The sequence below is a fragment of the Cyclopterus lumpus genome, chromosome 18 (assembly GCF_009769545.1).
Source record: "Cyclopterus lumpus isolate fCycLum1 chromosome 18, fCycLum1.pri, whole genome shotgun sequence".
Lineage (NCBI taxonomy): Eukaryota > Metazoa > Chordata > Actinopteri > Perciformes > Cyclopteridae > Cyclopterus > Cyclopterus lumpus.
Window position 1 is genome coordinate 5,315,120 of NC_046983.1, and position 17,454 is coordinate 5,332,573.

General features: G+C 44.3%; 3 protein-coding genes across 4 annotated transcripts; 2 read left to right on the forward strand and 1 right to left on the reverse strand.

Annotated features, from left to right (window-relative positions):
- The first annotated feature begins 539 nt into the window (after positions 1 to 539).
- On the forward strand, positions 540 to 4,937 carry tinf2 (TERF1 (TRF1)-interacting nuclear factor 2). The gene is made up of 10 exons (XM_034556715.1): positions 540 to 903; positions 1,181 to 1,383; positions 1,462 to 1,566; positions 1,657 to 1,752; positions 1,826 to 1,936; positions 2,242 to 2,365; positions 2,471 to 3,239; positions 3,829 to 3,887; positions 4,006 to 4,067; positions 4,440 to 4,937. Exons 1-10 carry the CDS (start codon positions 876 to 878, stop codon positions 4,557 to 4,559), a joined length of 1,677 nt encoding a protein of 558 aa, XP_034412606.1. The 5' UTR covers positions 540 to 875; the 3' UTR covers positions 4,560 to 4,937.
- dhrs4 (dehydrogenase/reductase (SDR family) member 4) lies at positions 4,795 to 9,121 on the reverse strand. 2 transcript variants are annotated; one of them, XM_034556718.1, is made up of 9 exons: positions 8,810 to 9,121; positions 7,366 to 7,481; positions 6,216 to 6,393; positions 5,957 to 6,058; positions 5,748 to 5,818; positions 5,617 to 5,668; positions 5,404 to 5,538; positions 5,235 to 5,290; positions 4,795 to 5,154 (listed from the first exon to the last, which is right to left on the reverse strand). In XM_034556718.1, the coding sequence occupies exons 2-9, from the start codon at positions 7,476 to 7,478 to the stop codon at positions 5,040 to 5,042; spliced, it is 822 nt and encodes a 273-aa protein (XP_034412609.1). In that variant the 5' UTR covers positions 7,479 to 7,481; positions 8,810 to 9,121; the 3' UTR covers positions 4,795 to 5,039. The 2 variants fall into 2 exon arrangements, with proteins under 2 accessions (XP_034412609.1, XP_034412608.1); XM_034556717.1 differs by having other exon boundaries at positions 4,798 to 5,154; positions 7,775 to 8,998.
- On the forward strand, positions 8,179 to 17,310 carry efs (embryonal Fyn-associated substrate). The gene is made up of 8 exons (XM_034556714.1): positions 8,179 to 8,410; positions 8,923 to 9,121; positions 9,910 to 11,217; positions 11,425 to 11,553; positions 12,522 to 13,451; positions 13,712 to 13,783; positions 14,702 to 14,959; positions 15,164 to 17,310. The coding sequence occupies exons 2-8, from the start codon at positions 9,110 to 9,112 to the stop codon at positions 15,347 to 15,349; spliced, it is 2,895 nt and encodes a 964-aa protein (XP_034412605.1). The 5' UTR covers positions 8,179 to 8,410; positions 8,923 to 9,109; the 3' UTR covers positions 15,350 to 17,310.
- The last annotated feature ends 144 nt before the right edge of the window (positions 17,311 to 17,454 follow it).

The window sequence follows — 17,454 nt, forward strand, 5'->3', positions numbered from 1 at the left end:
AAGCAAAAATATTGTCCCAGGGAATTTATCTGAATCACGTCTAAGATATAACGATTACAAAAACATTAACATTTTACTTTTTTTTATTATGTTCATTTAAATATATTAACATTAAACAAAAATACCAAAATTAGACTTGTCAGGCAATACTTTATTAATATTTTACAGTTTGAACTATATATTTGATCAATTATATTAGCATTGTAGGGATATGCGCTTATTGATATTTCTTTAATTGTTCTTGGGATTTTTTGTCTTTTCTTCTGGGCCATTATCTTAGTTTTATTTCTTACATAATTCTTAAATTTATTTTTATTTATATTTTAACATATTTAAGCAGTAAAAGCCAAAGACTGCATCTGGTAAAATCACAGAAATAGTCAAACATATGGGAACCAACGGCTGTCGGATCTGCCGCTACGTCACGTCCGGTTAACATCTTTGGGTGCGCTTGTTTCTAAATATCACAGTGCACGCGTGGACGGAGTTTCTTGTTCGAGCCGATGTCTGTCACTCCAAATGTGCTAAGCACCGCCCATTCGGTGCGGACAAATGGATTTAGGGAAGTTCGTATCGTCTCGTGAAGGCGGGAGGATGAGAAGCAGAACTTTTGACAGAGCTTTGCTTAGGGTTTTTTAACGGCTAAACAATAACAACAACAACAACAACAACGATAGGGAGTAACGAGAACACGGTCCAGAGTAAACATAATCTCAGCAGCGGTTTTCTGACAACGTTGCCCGTGTAAACCGTCAGTTCCGCATCAGCTTGACGTCTATTCGCGTGGCGTAATGTGTCTTTAAGTTGCTAAGCTAAGCGCTAAGTTAGGTTCTTAACGTGTTAACTAACCTCCGTAGATCAGCTGACTCGGTGACATGGCTGCAAGAAAACACAAGGAAAATGGTAAGTATTAATAGCGTTTAAAACTGGATGTCACAGATTGTGGTCAATGTTGTAGTGACCCTGGTTTACATTGACTACGGTAACGTTAGTATGTGAGTTTAGGTTGTGGCATGTGACTGACTGTCAGTCACATCCTCAGTCAATGGGTTTTACAGCTGATGGGAGACTCCAGTACCATATTTAAATAGTGTATCCATGGAGACAGGGGATTTAGGTCTGATTAGCTAGTTGCTGTGACTAACTGTTGTCTCTGTTTTCTTCTTTGTCTCCTCCACAGATGTCAGCCTTCCTTTTGCTGCACTCCAGCTCCTGGCCCCGCCGGTGCGCCTGGTGTCTGCGGCCCTCTGGAAAGTGGTGAAGCAGAGGGATGTGATGCAGTACGGGGTCGTGGAGGAGGTCGTGACGTCCGCCTGCGAGACCGTCCCGGGGCTGCTCACCGTGAGACACCAGGGCAAGCTGGCACTGGGGCTGAGAGGACGGGTGAGGCTCTTTTGACCGATGCATAACGACCATTTATATATTAAATGTGCGGTTTATCAACCGTACCCTCATTTTCAGCTCATCTTGGAGCTGTGCTGTACACAGCCAGATGAAGAGGTGATTGCGCCACACCTGCAAAGGATGCACGCTCCTGCTGCCATGTCCCTCTCCTCTGCTACTGTGGTAAATTAAATGTAATATTCAGAAAGAAAATTGCCATTTCTTTCCACTGTAAACAATAACAGTAATCTTTCTTTTTGTATGTTCTTCTAGAAGAGGGATGTAAAAATCATTAGAACAGTGGAAAGTTTCCATTCATTGGTTCACACTCTGCTAAAAGACCCAACAGTGAGGGAACACTTCTTCAAGGTGAGTTCCTCTTCTAATGTTTATTTGCAATCGTAGAGCAGCAGCCAACGCGTCTCCTTCTCTCTTCTGACAGGAGGAATTTCCTGTGGATTATGGTCAGAAGTTTGACCAGGAGCTGGAGAAGCTGCTGTGGGAGTTCTTGATTCGACTGGATCAGTTACTTCCGGTTCCCAACTTAGCTCAGGTAGTTGGTGCTTTTGAGAAACAAGCTTTCCTCGATGTTACACACACACAAACACACACACACACACACACACAACGCCCCTTTTCATTATTGCTTTACAGAGTACCGGCTCTGTACTTGTGTAAAAAGTCAACTCAGTCCAGATTAGTTGTAAGTTTCAGCATGCAAGAACAAATACAAAATTAATATTTGGTTACAGTGGATAAAATATGTGTAAAAGCAAAGTATATTTCTCCTTTTACTATAGCTAGTAATCATTTTGCTGACCAAACATTAATAAAGATATATGAATTGTTTCTCTCCAGACCGTGTCATGGCTCAGTGACGCCCCCACTGTCCTGGAGGAGTGTGCGCAGGCGGCCACCCAACCGCAGCTCCTGAAGATCTTGCTTGAACATCAGACCTGTCTGGGTCACCTGGAGGCTGCAGGTAGAACTAGATAACTTCTGAGTCCATTGAAGCTTCTTGGCTCGAATGACTGTAGATTATGAATACTTCTCACATTGATGTTTTTTTCTTCCTTTTTTTTTACAGCATCCCTTCCTCCAAACATGGGAGACTCCATCCTAGCTTCACTTTCTCTGCCGCCCTCTGGAAGAATACCTTCAAATGGACCGACGGGAGCCAAAAGGCCTGGAGTGGACCAGTCCAGTGGCACACAGACAAGAGACAAAACAGCCTTCATTACACCTGTTATCGGACTAATATCTAACGAAGATGTGCCCTTTATGATCAGGACAAAAGATGCAACAAATGAGCACTTGCATCCTAAAGAGAACTTGAAATACACTGTGGTTAAAGAGAGACAAAACCCCAAAGATGGTGAAGAACAAGTGGAGGGGGAGAGGACCGAATCAAAAAGAAGCAGTGGCACGAAACGCAAGCAACCTGACGAAGGTGAATGCGATGATGATGATGAGGAGGAGGAAGTGTTTGACATGACCGGATCTCGGAAAAAGGGGATGAGGAGTTTGAGTGGAGTGAGCATCGTCAAGCAGGAAAGAGGTGAAGAAGGAGGCGGAGCTGCAAAAAAAGAGGCCCTGGAAACCTGCATGACCCGGCTGGGGGTCAAAACGCTGCACCTGCCTGAAGATCCATCAGTCCGCTCCATCTTTGTCTCTTGCCTGAGGAGTCAACCCAGAGTTATGATAGAAGGAATGACTCTAACTAACGGCGGAGGAGGTAAATCCCTGTGTGTGAGACGGGAGACTCGGAGGAGAAAGTCGCCAGTCAAGGCTGCAACGCAGATTCAGAGTCAACCTCAAAGGCCTGACCTGGATGTCCCTGGCCTGGACGATAAAGAGTAAGAGACATGGGAGTGCGGCGCAAAATACGCCTCAACATTGTGTTACATTTGTAGTGCAAGAATTCAGCAACAAGCTGCTAAACTACATGTGTTGTTTTAATATATTTTGTTAACTAGCTTTTGTTCCTCTGTCTTGGTTTCTTGTGTTGTACATTTTGATTTCAATTAAAAACGTAAGCACTCTCATGGCAGAACCAGGCATTTTAAGTTGACCTTGCAGGAGCACACTGAGACAACATGTTACTGATGTGTGAAGTAGTTTAAATTACTATTGTAGTTGTTTTAAACCTGACAAATACAATAAAACCAACTGATTTTAGTTCAATGTTTCCGGTTTCATTTGGTTTTTCTGTCTCTGTCAGATATTATTAGTGATTTCAATATGCATGTTGTTCTTTTAAGAATTGCAGGTCTTATAAAAGAGGAACTTATCAACTAAATTTAAAAGTTTGGTAGTCTTGAGATTATAGTGCTCCTAGAAAAGCAGCGTAGTAAAAGATGGCCAGGTTTTTCTCTTCACCAGCTGTTGAATTGATTCAGAGATTAATTGACTTAGTGGTTTAATTGTGTTATTTCTACTTGACAGAAATCTTCCTGTATTACCGAGTATAAGCAGCTCTCCCTCTCACCAACGTCGTAACACAGGTGATTTAACAAATCGTGTCTCTTGAACGCAGAGGATTGAAAAAGAAATGATCAATAATAAATAAAATAAATCTCCTGCACAGATTTCTAACAGTTTCTTTTTGTGTTTGTCTTCCAGGAGACGCCGACGACTACGTAGCTGATTCTGAGGATGAGGCGACGAAGAACTTCAAAGTCAGGGTATGTATTCTCCAAACATGAGAAAAACAGGGTTTCCATGATCACTCTTAATGGGGCATACCCTGAATATTTGTTTTGAAAAAATAGTTATATTTGATTTATTTAAAAATAATAAATCATGACTTCTTTGTAACGTGATTTGCAGGCTAACAAAAAGAGAGATGATTAACTCCATTACGTGTAATTTCAAACGGATGTCACAAAGCTAAAAACAAAGCGACTTTAAGCCTTTAACATTTACCAAATAAGACACTACGATGAAAAGTGTTTTCACTGGTGAAATAAATATAGCTCCCTTCACATTTGTGCTCATATTTCACTCGCCTCTGATCCTCATGAGTGTTTTTGTCTCCCGCACTCTGTCTCCCTCAGCTGTTCATGAAGCGCTACTACAAGACCAAACACGGTACTTATGTTCCCACTCTGCGGGAGTACTGGAAGCCCGGGATGACGCGGCGGGACACGACGTCAGCTGGAAGCAAACTAAGATGATGAAATGGATTTTACCCCAGAAGTGCCAGAAAGATGCCGGAGGACTGAAAATGTGGTTTACGTCGGGTTTTCTCCGCCCGCTGCGATGACGAAGAATCACCAAAATACATTGAATGTCACCATTCGCTGTTTCCAGAATCTCTATCTTCCACTTGAGTGATTTCACTTTAGCTGAATTGGATTTGAGCTTCAGTCGGTGGTTTGTCATCATGGAAAAACCTTCTACAACTGGGTTTGTCAATCACATGTATATTTAAGTACTTATACATCACATCGGGGCGCGTATCATTGAATGAAAACCGTCACAATTATTCATTATTTGTAAATTGAATGTCATCTTATCACTGTTGAAATTAAATAAAATGTATGTGGCTTGTATTGGCTCTCATCTCAAAGTGTGTAGATGTATCGTGGCTGAGCCGTGTCAACAAGAGTGTAGTCAACATATGATCAAAACACAAGTTTGTTGCCACTGGAGAATCAGAGTCGGCAGCCAATCCCTCCGGTCACCGTGATGGTCTCTCCCGTGATGTAGGACGCCTCCTCGGAGCACAAGAAGGCAATCACTCCCCCGACTTCCTCCGGCTCTCCGACTCTGGAGGGCAGAAAAGTGACATCTGGTCTCTGTGTGTTTATTGCACAGCACATTAGTGAGACACTTGCCACGAGTTGTACCTTTTGATGCTGAGCTGGCTTTTAAACTCGTCCATGATGTCTTCATTTCCCCATAACTGTAACAACACGGCGTATTATAGAGGCGTTAACATTCATCAAGAGTCGATTAACAAAAAGGAAACACACAGGTTGGAGATGCGGGATTTGAATGTGTGCGTTTCGTCCTCACCGCGGAGCTGAAGCGGGTTTTGATGACTCCAGGGGCCACGCAGTTGACTCTTATGTTACTGTGGGCCAGCTCGGGGGCCAGCACCCGGGTCAGACCCAGCAGAGCTGTCTTACTCACACTGTACGGGCCCAGAGCCTGCCGAGACAGAGACACTTAACATACATTCACATTGGACTTCACCGCCTGTTTATCTGCTTATTCTCTCTCACTGACCTGCATCGGTTGGTATCCAGCCACAGATGACACAAATACCACATTCCCCCCTCTAAAAAAGGAAAACACAGGATGAGTGATTGAGTAAACAGCGTGAGATTGCATAGTCTTTATTGTTGTTTGTCACTCACCCCCTCTTCGTCATATGAGGCACCACCAACTTAGTAATGAGGAAGGCTGATTTCACATTTACAGACAGGATCTACAGAGAAATGATCCCATATTAAAATAAATAAATGGAGGGAGTATCATTCTTGTTCAGAGCCACAGACTCATTTAAATAATTAATTTTCATATGCTTTACACGTTTGTCCCCGGGGGCTTCGTCTGTGGTGCGTACCTTGTCCCAGACCTCCTCTGTGGAGTCCATGATGTTTCCGAAGAAAGGGTTGACTGCTGCGTTGGATACCAGGATGTCTATGCCGCCGCACTGATCCAGAGTCTAGTCCAAACACACAATGAGACGATTAATGAGCTTATAAATCATATGAATCACTGACAACCTCATAATTGTTGGTATGCAGCCATGTGGACCAAACTTGCAGATGCAGTTGGCTGAAAACCACAAGTGTGGTTGGTAGAATTTTAAAAATACTCACCGTTTGGACCAATTTTTCTCTGTCTTCTGCTTTGCCAACGTTACAGGTGGTGCCAGTCACTTGGATGCTCTGGCTCTGCAGCAACGCCACAGCCTTGTCCACGTTGGCCTGCCGCCGGCTGCTCACCACCACATGGGCTCCTCTCTTTCCCAGAGCCTGAGCTGCAGCCAGACCAATTCTGAGAAGAAGGAGGAGGAGATTATCTTAGGAAGGGATCTGTAACTCTGTAATTGTGGCTGTTTTACATTACGTTATTCAGAGGCGATAGTTTGAGATCATTGCAGGCACTATCCTTTGACAATTCACAGATTCAATGCTTTGTGGCCGAGTCAATGTAATGTAGTGAACAGTATTAGACAGCTTGCATAAAACTAAACAGGAAAGTCCAAACACAACATGGCTGTACTGAAGACGTCAACAAATAGGAAAAACACAAAATGGTTCCAGTAAAAACCTAAAAACTGCATAAAGAAGGGTGGAATGAATAAATAGATAAAGCCAATTTCCTGACGCTAACAGCACCATATGATGTGTTCCATTGTGCACCATTCAGTGTCCTAAACACGATTTAACTACCGGTATTCAAAAAGTAAAAATGTTGTCACTTTCTTTTAATAGTCTCTGTGTAAATTTGAGCAAGGGATGGTAGCTCATGAGTCATGACCAATGGTTTTTTGATAGTTAGTTTGAGGCGTCGCTTGGCCAAGTCTTTTCCTGCCTCGAGCCGGGGTGCTGCAGTTACAGTTCTGTTATTGCGAAGGCGGTGAGCATAATTCCTTTCAGTAATTTGGGACCATTTTCGTCTGTCTCACAAAGAAAGTCTTTGCTGAGCTTTCTTCATATGAAAACAACCAAGTATAGTTTATATGTTTTTACTCTGTAACCTTGCTTGCTGCTGCTACAACCACATTTCCCCCTGGGAATGAATACATTATCTATCTATCTATCTATCTATCTATCTATCTATCTATCTATCTATCTATCTATCTATCTATCTATCTATCTATCGATCGTCAAAGGGAAAGTTTGATTATCCACTCGGTATCATCAGGACAGCATATAAGTATTTCCAAAGTCATTTACTTAGTTAGTGTTCTGTGTATTTTTTGGAGAGGATAAACAAAAGAGGAATTTATAAAGGAATTCATACCCTTCTGTGGAGGCAGTGACTATGGCGACCTTTCCAGCAAGGCTACTTTGAGACATACTTCTTTGGCCAGCTACAGGATTGGTCCCAATGTACCTGAATACACTCCTCAACATCACCTGTGAACACAGAATAGTCATATATTTGTGTTATTAAAACAGTGGCTATGTAGGGTAGAGGTCACCTGACAGCAGTGGTGCACGAGCTAAGAGCTAGAAGTAAACAATTAGTTAACGAAGTTAAAAACATCTTTTCTCAATCTCAATCATTAATACACTTATTGATACGTGATGTTACAGTAACGATAACATACTTCATTGGTATTCAAACTCAAGTAAAAGTCTACGCAGGAGGCTACATTGCATAAGCAACTAATGCAATTACGCAAATGTGATAAAGAGCATTATCTCACCCTGCAGTTCATGCAATATCGAGGTTGAACAGTGGAATAATTTCTTAAAAGACAAAGTCCACTTCTGGACCTTCGACCACCGACGATTCGTGTGTAAGTGTATTTTCCGGTGCGCTGTCAAAATAAAAGCCTCCAGCAAGCAGCAAAACGAAATTAGCTGCTCTTTTAAATTCAACTGTACAACCAAGCCCGTCGAAACGATGATGCTATTTGTTCAAGAAATTACGCATTTTACTGTACTATCCGGTACATATTGGACCACATATTTAGTTAGTTATCTCAGTTCAAAGCATAGTATTCTGATGAACAACTAATTTCGGACGTCCCTAAACGCAACCCGCAATAACGAACCAATCACAGACGCGTTGTGTTCCGGGGGCGGCGGAAACCAGCGCGAGCTCACAAGCGTTGGATCGGCCTAAACGCCTGAAGCCGACGCTCGCGCTCGGCTTGTAGATCGGTGAACCGCTTTGACGCTCCGAGGAGGCGGAGCCATCGATGTTGTCATCGTCCAAGATGATTGAACGCCGATGGCCTCAGATTTTCACGCCTGAGAAGAAGTGATTTTACGTGTCCTGGATTGTACGCCGATGCGAAGTTTACGGGCGAAAATATTTTTAAAACAACACCAATAAGGTAACGCTACATATTTAACGATGGCGGCTTCGGGTGCTCACGTGCACCGGGAGACAGCTCGCGGTGAGCGGGTTCACCCGGCGGTGCCATTGTTGTTTTGGACTGAACTTTAGCGTCAGGCGATGAAGATAACCACCTTTTTAACGTCGCGAGCAGCTAGGCCGCGACAACACGGCTCGCGCCGTCGAAGCCAACGGTTGCCCACACTTAAAACAAACCGTCGTTTTACACCGTGATAGCTATTTCTAATCAGTAAAAAGCGTATATTTAATAGCGAGTGCACACCGCTTATTCAGGCGCTTAGCTAACGTTAGCTCTCGTTTAGCGGTTGGTCTTTTACGTAACGTAACGTTACTGGGCGTGAAAAAGAAGAGACAGGTGTCGTCGTTACCCGCCTACCTTTCGGCTCACACGTGCCCTGCACCGTTGTGAGTTTGGGGTCCGTTTTCTAAGCTGTCCTATGTGTGTGTGTGTGTTCTTTTAAAATAAATGAATGTGTCGTCCGGGTGAAGGCGGAGACGACGAGGCGCCCCGGACTGTGTGATGTGTCCTCCCCCGACTCTGCTGTGCTTCTTCTGCACGGAGTCTCTCTGGCGACCAGCTCGTCCGTGAGAACCACCGCGGATCTAGATGGACGACCCCGACTGACCAGGACACTGGAGTTATCTTCTATGAGTCATTGCTGTTAACTTAGCTACGATGTCTGTCTCCGTGAGTACACTATTTGTCTCTTTTGAGTATATGAACTAACTCTTTCGATGCTATCAAAATAGGATTAAAATTATTTATTTTTTTAAAGCTAAACAATGTATCATTTGCTGTACGTGGTTGTGCCCTCGTATGTTATCTCACCTTTATCTATAGTATTTAATCAGGCAACTCATTGCCTCCATTACTGTTGTAAGGGGGTCCCACATGGCTCAATGGAGCCCAGTTGTCCCCAGGGGGTTGGTTTAGAAAATGAAAGGGGGCCTGACTCTGGCTTTAGGTTGGCAATTAAATCCTAAACAGCAAGGGACAGATGTGCCTCTTATCCCCTCCCCCTCCCTCTCTTTTTGCTCATTACCATTAAGCCCTTGTGTCCAGTTGAATATTGATCCTCCCCAACTGTGCCCCTCTTTCTCTCAGCCTCATAATTATTGACACAGCTGGGAATATTTTGTCATGATGCTAGGTTTTTAAAAAAAAAGAAGAAAAAAAGATGCCTTCCTGGCCCTCTGTCTCTCGCATTGGACATTTTACGAGATCTTCCCTATTCACTCCTATTCACTCTCCATTCAATAGCCTCAAACAATCAACCTTTTGATACTCCTGACTTGGCATTGACATGTCAATGTACTTGCTTGTTTGTGGTGTGCAGATGTGAGAAACTAGCTTGTGTGAATTTAGGCTGTTGATTAAAACCTACTTTTAATGGCCATTTAGTGTGTCTGTTGTTTGAACTATTGAATGGAAGGGTTTGTGTTTATGCTTTCTGCTTTTGTCTCGTCCTCTCCCAGACGGTATTGGCAAAGGCCCTGTTTGACAACACAGCAGAGAGCCCGGAGGAGCTGGCTTTCCGGAAGGGTGACATACTGATGGTTCTTGAACCGGAGCAGGGCGGTGGGCCGGGCTGGTGGCTCTGCTCCCTGCATGGCAGACAGGGCATTGCTCCTGCGAATCGTCTTCGACTCCTCCAAACCGCCCCACCCCCAGGGTCAGATCCCCATCGTGGCCCCGTTGAGGACTCTGTCTACCTGTCTCCTGTCCCCTCACTGACCCGGACTGTAGTCAGCGGCAGTGCAGAGGACATGGATGGAGTGTATCGCTCCCCGCCAGGTGTTGGTGAGGCACGAGGAGCTGCTTTAAGGCCTGGGGAGCTCCGCAGAGTCGAGGGTGGGCGCCCACGCTCGCACTCAAGCTCTGGCCTTCGGCCAAGACCTGACTGGGACTTAGAGGGGGCGGGGCGTCCACGCTCACCCTCTCTGAGAGGCCGTGGCACAGAAGTGACAGGAACACTTTATCAGACTCCAGTAAGTCCCATGCCTTCAGCAGCTCAGCATACCAGACAACCAGGAGCTCTCATGGCTTCAGAGTCGGTGTACCTCGCCCCCACTGGAGTTCCAAGGGCAGCTGATGAACCAGAGGACACTACATATCTAATTCCTAGAGAAACACTAACAACTGGACACTCGGACGACTGTTATTTGGTGCCCAAAGGCACGCCGCTTGCAGATGACGATGTTTACCAATCTCCAACAGGAGGGATTGTGTGCTCTAATGGCCCCAGTGTAACACCTGGTACCCCCCAGCTGAAAGTGAGCCAGGACACACCTGCGATGTACCAAACACCTACCCCTGTGGGAGCAAACTTCCACAGGACTTCTGCCACAGTTTTGGCCCACCAGCATCCATCTCAATTATCCCCTATCCAAGCATCTCCCAGACCTCTGCTCAAGGGAGTTTCACCCAACCCCGCTGTTGCAAGGGGCAAACCCAGCCTGGCCTGTCACCGGGGGTCTCCTTTGCTGGTCCGAGCAGGGCAGGTCAGGGTTCCTGGTTCACCAAACTTTGCCCGTAAACCTCCTCCACCAGCTCCTCCGGTGAGGGGAGTAACCAGGAAAGATTCAGCACCATCATCGGCTGATTCTAACGCTGTACCTAAACCCACTGCTCAGGTCACTTCTGCAAGCCTGCAGGAGGAGGACAAACAGAGGGGGGGTCCTCAGAGTAAGGAGGACAGGATGAATAATGTCCTGGAGAAAAGCAACAACGCCCTGAACAAAAGAGGAGATAAACCAGATTACTCGGATGATGTGGATGACCAGGTTTGTGACGGCTACTTCACCTACCACACACTAAAACCCGATAGTGATGTGTTGTTTTCGGATCATACATTTTTTATTTGCTCAAAAAATTTAGTTTTTGTTCGTGTAGTAAGTTTGCATGTTGTCCAAGTTTCATCAGCATGTTTGAAAAATATAAAACTTTTGATCGACCAAAACCTGCAATTAGAATTTGGTTTGTCTCGGTAGGTGTACGACACTCCTCCCAGTGGCAGGTGGCAGCGCCCTGTCCCATCTTCCATTGGTGGTGATGATGATGATGATGGCATCTATGACACCCCTCGCAGTCTCCCACCACAAACTGATTCTGAGTCAGAGGTAAAGACAACCCGTAACAATCCAATCTAAATTAGACTTTCTTTCCGGATGCACCCTCCTCTTATATTTCTGACTTGTCTCACATTTTGGAGATTGAAATGTCTGTTTACATCAAATGTGTGCAGACATTAAACTTTTATCAATGACATATTCCAGAGGTTTTTCTGTAATGCATATAATTATTCATATTCTGACAGTCAAATGACAATCCTTATGAATGTTAGAATTGACTGAGAACTGTCTGGGAACCGTTAATAAACTGGTGTGTTGACTTCATGTCTGTACAAGTGAAGCAATTCACCAACCACAGATGACTATCATATACCCTGACACCATTTCTTCCCACATTCCAGCATCAGTCTGTCTCCCTCAGTCTGTCTCCCTGCCCCCCTTTCAAGGCGAGGCCACACCTGTCTCTCTCTGCCGGGGGAGCCTGTCTAACCAGTCCAAATGCTGTTGCTATTTTCTCCCCGTCACACCCATCTGTCAGGGCCATGCTAAGGCCGATCCACCAGCACCCTGCCCCCAGTGGTCTCCCCTTTAACCTTACTTAAATATGTCTGCCAGCTGCTGGATTTTATTTTTCCTCTTTGCCTGCAATTACTGGATGTGGACTCACTGCTTTTAGACTTAGCTCTTCGAGGAGACTAATGTGTCTCCGCCCACATTTGGTGTTTGTGGTTTCATGTGTTTTTACTTTTATCAGATTGTCCATGCACAAGCCAGTTTTAAAAGAAGTCTAAGGTCTTCCAAACTCACATGAGACATCTTATTGTTATTACAAACTCTGTGAACCTCCAGTATTGTGGATGCATCATTGTTCCCTCATTAACACAGAAACCCCATATTGCTTCATAGCACAATGAATACACTGTGTCCCTGTCTATGAGCCTCTGTCCACACAATCATAAAATGAACAACACGCATCATTTCAAAAATATCCCCTCTGTCTTTTCTTCCCCATGTAGGTCTATGATGTCCCCACCATCACTCTCAATATGTCCACATCAGATGTCCAGCCTGAAGAAGTCGATGAAGACGTATACAGTGTTCCTACACTGCCAGGGGTGCCTCTGGGCCCCGGGGAGTCCACCAACAGCCTCTCTGGCGAGGATGCTGGACAGGTCTATCGTGTCCGAGGATCCGAGAAACGAGTTAGCAGCCATAACCGGGACTCTTCTGAACCCGACTGTGGCATCTACGACATGCCCGCGCTGACCGGCGAAGTGCTGCCTCACTCTTTGTCGTCGTCCTCCACCTCTACTCGCCGCCTCTCTGTTTCTAGTAACGGCTCAGGTGACGTGCAGTGGAGAGCCACACTTTCCAGCCTTGTCCACTCGGTGCTGAGCGCGGCCTCCTGCTCGGCCTCCGCTCTGTCGTCGCGCGACCTGGCCACCTCGCTGGCTGAAATCCTGTCGACGTGGAAAGCGTGTCATTCAGACGACCCGTCGCCAACTCTTCAGCAGGCATGGGCTCGTCTGTCGGACCTCCTGCCGGCGCTGTCCGCTATTGGCAGCGCTCCGCCGTCTGAAGGGCTGTTGACGCTGGTCCAGCGCTCCTTAGAGGAGAGCGCCCTCCTCTTGCAGGCGCAGGGCCGACCACGTTTGCCTTCCCAAGACTCCCTGTCCCGTCGGCCGCTGCCCGCGCTCCCAGTGCCTGATGGGAAACCCTCAGGCGGTGGAATGGGCTCCCGTAAAGGTAGCTGGATACAGGAGCGGCCCCTGCCGCCAACCCCTCATCCCGCCTTCCCCTTGCCTCCCACTCTGTCGACGGTGACACTGACAATCGGCCCCGTTGATGGTGACGATGACCCCAGCAATGAGTATGCGGGGATCGGCTTGACCCCGATCCCTGCCCCTGTACCTACTGGGGACAGCGTTGGATATGTCAAGCTGCAGGTCAGTTTTCATGATTAAACTTCATTTGTTATCTAACATTTTCAATAACATTTTTACTTTTTTAGGCTACTAATTTGTGTTTTTAATATTGGCTTTCAATCATTTACATATTTTGTATTTGTTTAAACGCATCTATACCTTTTCGCAGCTATAACTGTTCACACTTGTCATGTGTGCACATGAGGATTTATAGTTGCAACGCTATGAAACATGGAGTCTAAATGTGTCTGTATAAATGCCTGACTGTTTTTTCTTTCTAGGGTAAACCTGATCCTCTTCCTGATATTCTGAGTGAGAACGGACACATACAAACCATCAATGCAGATCCAACGGTGAGTCTCTCTTTTTTAAAAAATTTTTTATCGCCATTAAACACAATCCTTCACTTCTGCAATCCCAAAGTTTTTGTTCAACAGAAACTAACAACAAGTCAAAACAGATAAGTCATTGATCCACTCTGTGTTGTTCACAGTGTGCTCTGTTTACTAATGAACACTGTGACTCATTAATCCAGTTTGCTGCAGCTCTTTGGCTGTTGATGTGGTCCAAACGCAACACTTTCAGACTTAATATCCTATCAACCTCTTTTGATTTATGTCTCATAAAGCTGTACAGCCATCCATCATTATTGAGAGAGAATCTGTTAAGCTTTGTATTTGTTCTTCTGATAATCCAACATCAAGGCTTTCGGTCTGAGAGTTGTAACAGAATGTGCAGAATTACAACCGCGTCTCTCGAGTCAGTTTGGTCTTCTGTTTTTTAAGATTGAGGTCATGTTTTCTACTCCTTGCTAGATTCCTCGGCTCGCAATAAACGGCCAACAAGAGGTCATTTGTAAATCTTAACAATCTTGCCTCTCATAGAATGGAGGCTGCAGGACAATGAGTGACAGAAAAGCACAGTCATTCTTTCAACAGTGCCACTTTCTGACGTACTATATGTACAACTTTCTCCGGCTTTTAAGTTCGGTGTAAGACTCGACTTTATTTAAAAAGAGGACTGAGTGCTCACTTCCTGTATTACATTAACACAGTTATGCTCCTTCAATGAGAGATATCTGCACATGTTTGTTTACACAAGGAAGCCCTGATGTCCAGGAGTCAGATAAATGGTTTATTAAGATCAGGGCTGTAACAAATTATTCTTTCATGCATCGATTATTTTCCTGATTTTGTAATTTGGTTGATAAAAATGTCAGTGAGTGAAACTTCTCAGATTCCAAACACTAACTTCATCTTCCCTTTGCACAGTTGACCCCATCCCCTCCACTTCCTGTGTCCCTCTCCCTGGAGGACTCGGAGCTGCTGTCTTTTTACTCGTCTCAGAGCCTCGCTCACCTCTCCTGCCTGGCAGACGCCATCGACGTGCTGTTCAGCAGCGTGCAGGGGAACCAGCCGCCACGCATCTTCGTAGCCAGGGGAAAGAGTCTCATTGTGACGGCACACAAATTGGTGTTTATTGGGGACACGCTCTCCCGCCTTCTCACCTCCGCCGACCTCCGGGCCAAGGTATGTAGAGAGAACCCGACGCACATTTTGTTTTCATGACATTATTAGTGCAAAATCATGTACTATAGCTGCTGTGTTGAGGATTGAATGCACAACGTGTGTATGCTCTCGTCTTGATGGACAGTAACTGTCAATTTAAAAGAAGTAAAGTTGATCACAGTTGTTTAATAATAATTATGTTCGTATTCATCTTTTCTTATGTAGATCACAACCTCAGGGGGACGACTCTGTCAGGCCTTGAAGTCAGTTGTCGTGGCAACAAAAGGCGCTGCACAAAACTACCCGTCGGTATCCGCCACCCAGGAGATGGTGGACCGCGTCGCCGAGCTCTCCCAGCAGGCAGCTGGCTTCTCCACTCTGCTGCAGCGCCTGGCAGAAATATCTTCATGATATTTCAAATCACTTGCTTAAAAACTTTGTTTACACTACACATATATATTTTCTCCTTTTTGAAATGCCTTATTTGTTGTTAGACTCTTGCGTTTGAATGGGAATGGGAAGAAAGCGACGTTGAAACCCTGGAAGAAGTGTTTCGCCTCGCTGCAGCTGTTACTAAGATGGGTTGTGAGTGTTGGTTCTGTCCTCCAAGTGTGTGTTGGCTTGCCTTTGTTTATATACTGACCTCCGTGCTTTGATGCCAGGCACACTTGTCTTTTTTTGAGTGTTAACTTATTGAATATTTGAAGCCCCTCCGTGGCTTTGAGTGTCCGTGCGGACTGTTTATCTTAGGAACTTTGCTTTATTATGCTTGCCATATTTTCTTTCCCTCACATGATAGCCATTTTCCTTCCTTCCCTTTTTTATTTATTCAGCCATCCCCCCTGTTCCGAAAATAGACCAGAACGAGGCCCAACATCCTGGTTCTGTCCTACTTTCTACTGTTAACCTGAAAGGCCTTTTTGTGATTATTATTCTGAAGCTGTTGAAGCGGCATATCAAGTGTTTTTGGGATTTAATATGGATGAAGTTGTGGAGTAGGTAGTGTCCCTGACTTCCATTCATAAATCTGTGCAAGTATGTGTTGTGTTGTTCCCATTTCCACTAGAAAGCAAACTACAGTACAGCTTGTAATCCACTCAGACAAGATAACAAGAAACCTCTCGACACGTGCAGGCGTACACACCACATGAAGAAAAAAAATAATAATCCTGTCTGACAGAGATAATATTCGAGAGTCAGTTCTGATAGTTGGGGGAGGAATTACCTAATCCTGTTATTTCCCACAGTCACATGGTAACCTGGCAGTGGATGAGAAACCTTTTCCAAGCTCACCTGTCTCCACATGTCTTGTTGTGATCTGGATGCATACCTTTCTTTGACTTTTTTTTTTTTTCATGTTCATTTCCCACAAGATGTTCAACCCCCGTCAGCGGTGCTTACTCACTTCTGCTTTGATCGTTTCATGTCTAGGAGAATCTAAGGCTGGGTGTAATGAATATATAATTAATAATGTTAGCAGTGGAACACAGTTGAGTTGACACTTGCCATTTAAAAAAAAAAATATATATATATATATATATATATATATATATATATATCCTAGTAGAAACTGGGAAATGAAGCACAGCATAGTTTTTGATAGAAGGGGGGAACTTTGCATCTTGAATCCAACAAAACACCCATTTCCTTTCTCCAGACTACATTAATAAAATAGTATTAGTCTGACCTCTACCATTTATGTTTATACAAGTTATCAGATTTTATATGTTGGTCTGTGGGAAAACGGCTGATAAAACATGTCGCAACACTACAAAGGTTGGGTTATAATACTTACAAATTGCTCTCATCGTTGGTCATATTTTTTAATCATACTTATTTTTTTTCCTGCTTTAAGTCAGTATCATCAGGGCATTGCATACTTGTCTCACTTGTGTGGCTCTGTTCAGTCATTCTTTGAAGAATACTTAATTTTCCTGCTTTTACATCTCCTCTGCTGCAGTGCCACCATGTGGAGGTTTGAGGTATTATTTAATGAATGCCTGCTTGGCAAAACGAGCTCTACACTATGTATGATGAGAGCATGATTGGGAAGTAACCTTTAGCAGTATATTTATTACTGTCAAATTTTATGTTATTTGCTTTCCTGTTTGCATGGCTTTAATTTGCGGACATTTTTATATATGCACATAGTTCGCCATGGGGTGCTATTACTGGGTAATTTACAAAGAACATTTTCTTTCAGAAAAATATGCTGCGTTACAATTCAAAGATGTGGCTGTTTTTTTCTTTTGTACAAGGAATTTTTCTACACTACGTGAACTCATATGAGTCTGTTATCTGTATTTGCTGAGGTCTAGAAGTGAATCTTTGACTTTTCTCCCACAGTAATACACCTCTTACATTTAACACTACATTTGATGTCTGTCTTGTATTCCTGTTCAGAATGCACAAATACATCTTTTGTAATTAAACACCTGTGTTTGGATTTTTTTTATATGTACATATACATTTATTGTATTAGTTTTTTTTTTTTTGTCTATTTGCTCTGCATTTTT

What these genes read in the sequence shown, in the direction of transcription:
- tinf2 (XM_034556715.1), top strand. Translation starts at nt 876, where the DNA reads ATGGCTGCAAGAAAACACAAGGAAAATG. An exon ending in TGAGGGAACACTTCTTCAAG is followed by an intron (nt 1,753 to 1,825) that starts GTGAGTTCCTCT and finishes CTCTTCTGACAG; the next exon opens with GAGGAATTTCCTGTGGATTA. An exon ending in CGGTTCCCAACTTAGCTCAG is followed by an intron (nt 1,937 to 2,241) that starts GTAGTTGGTGCT and finishes GTTTCTCTCCAG; the next exon opens with ACCGTGTCATGGCTCAGTGA.
- dhrs4 (XM_034556717.1), bottom strand. An exon ending in CAGAGGAGGTCTGGGACAAG is followed by an intron (nt 5,819 to 5,956) that starts GTACGCACCACA and finishes ATTTCTCTGTAG; the next exon opens with ATCCTGTCTGTAAATGTGAA. An exon ending in AGCCAGCTCAGCATCAAAAG is followed by an intron (nt 5,155 to 5,234) that starts GTACAACTCGTG and finishes TCTGCCCTCCAG; the next exon opens with AGTCGGAGAGCCGGAGGAAG.
- efs (XM_034556714.1), top strand. An exon ending in AAACTGATTCTGAGTCAGAG is followed by an intron (nt 11,554 to 12,521) that starts GTAAAGACAACC and finishes TTCCCCATGTAG; the next exon opens with GTCTATGATGTCCCCACCAT. An exon ending in TTGGATATGTCAAGCTGCAG is followed by an intron (nt 13,452 to 13,711) that starts GTCAGTTTTCAT and finishes TTTTCTTTCTAG; the next exon opens with GGTAAACCTGATCCTCTTCC.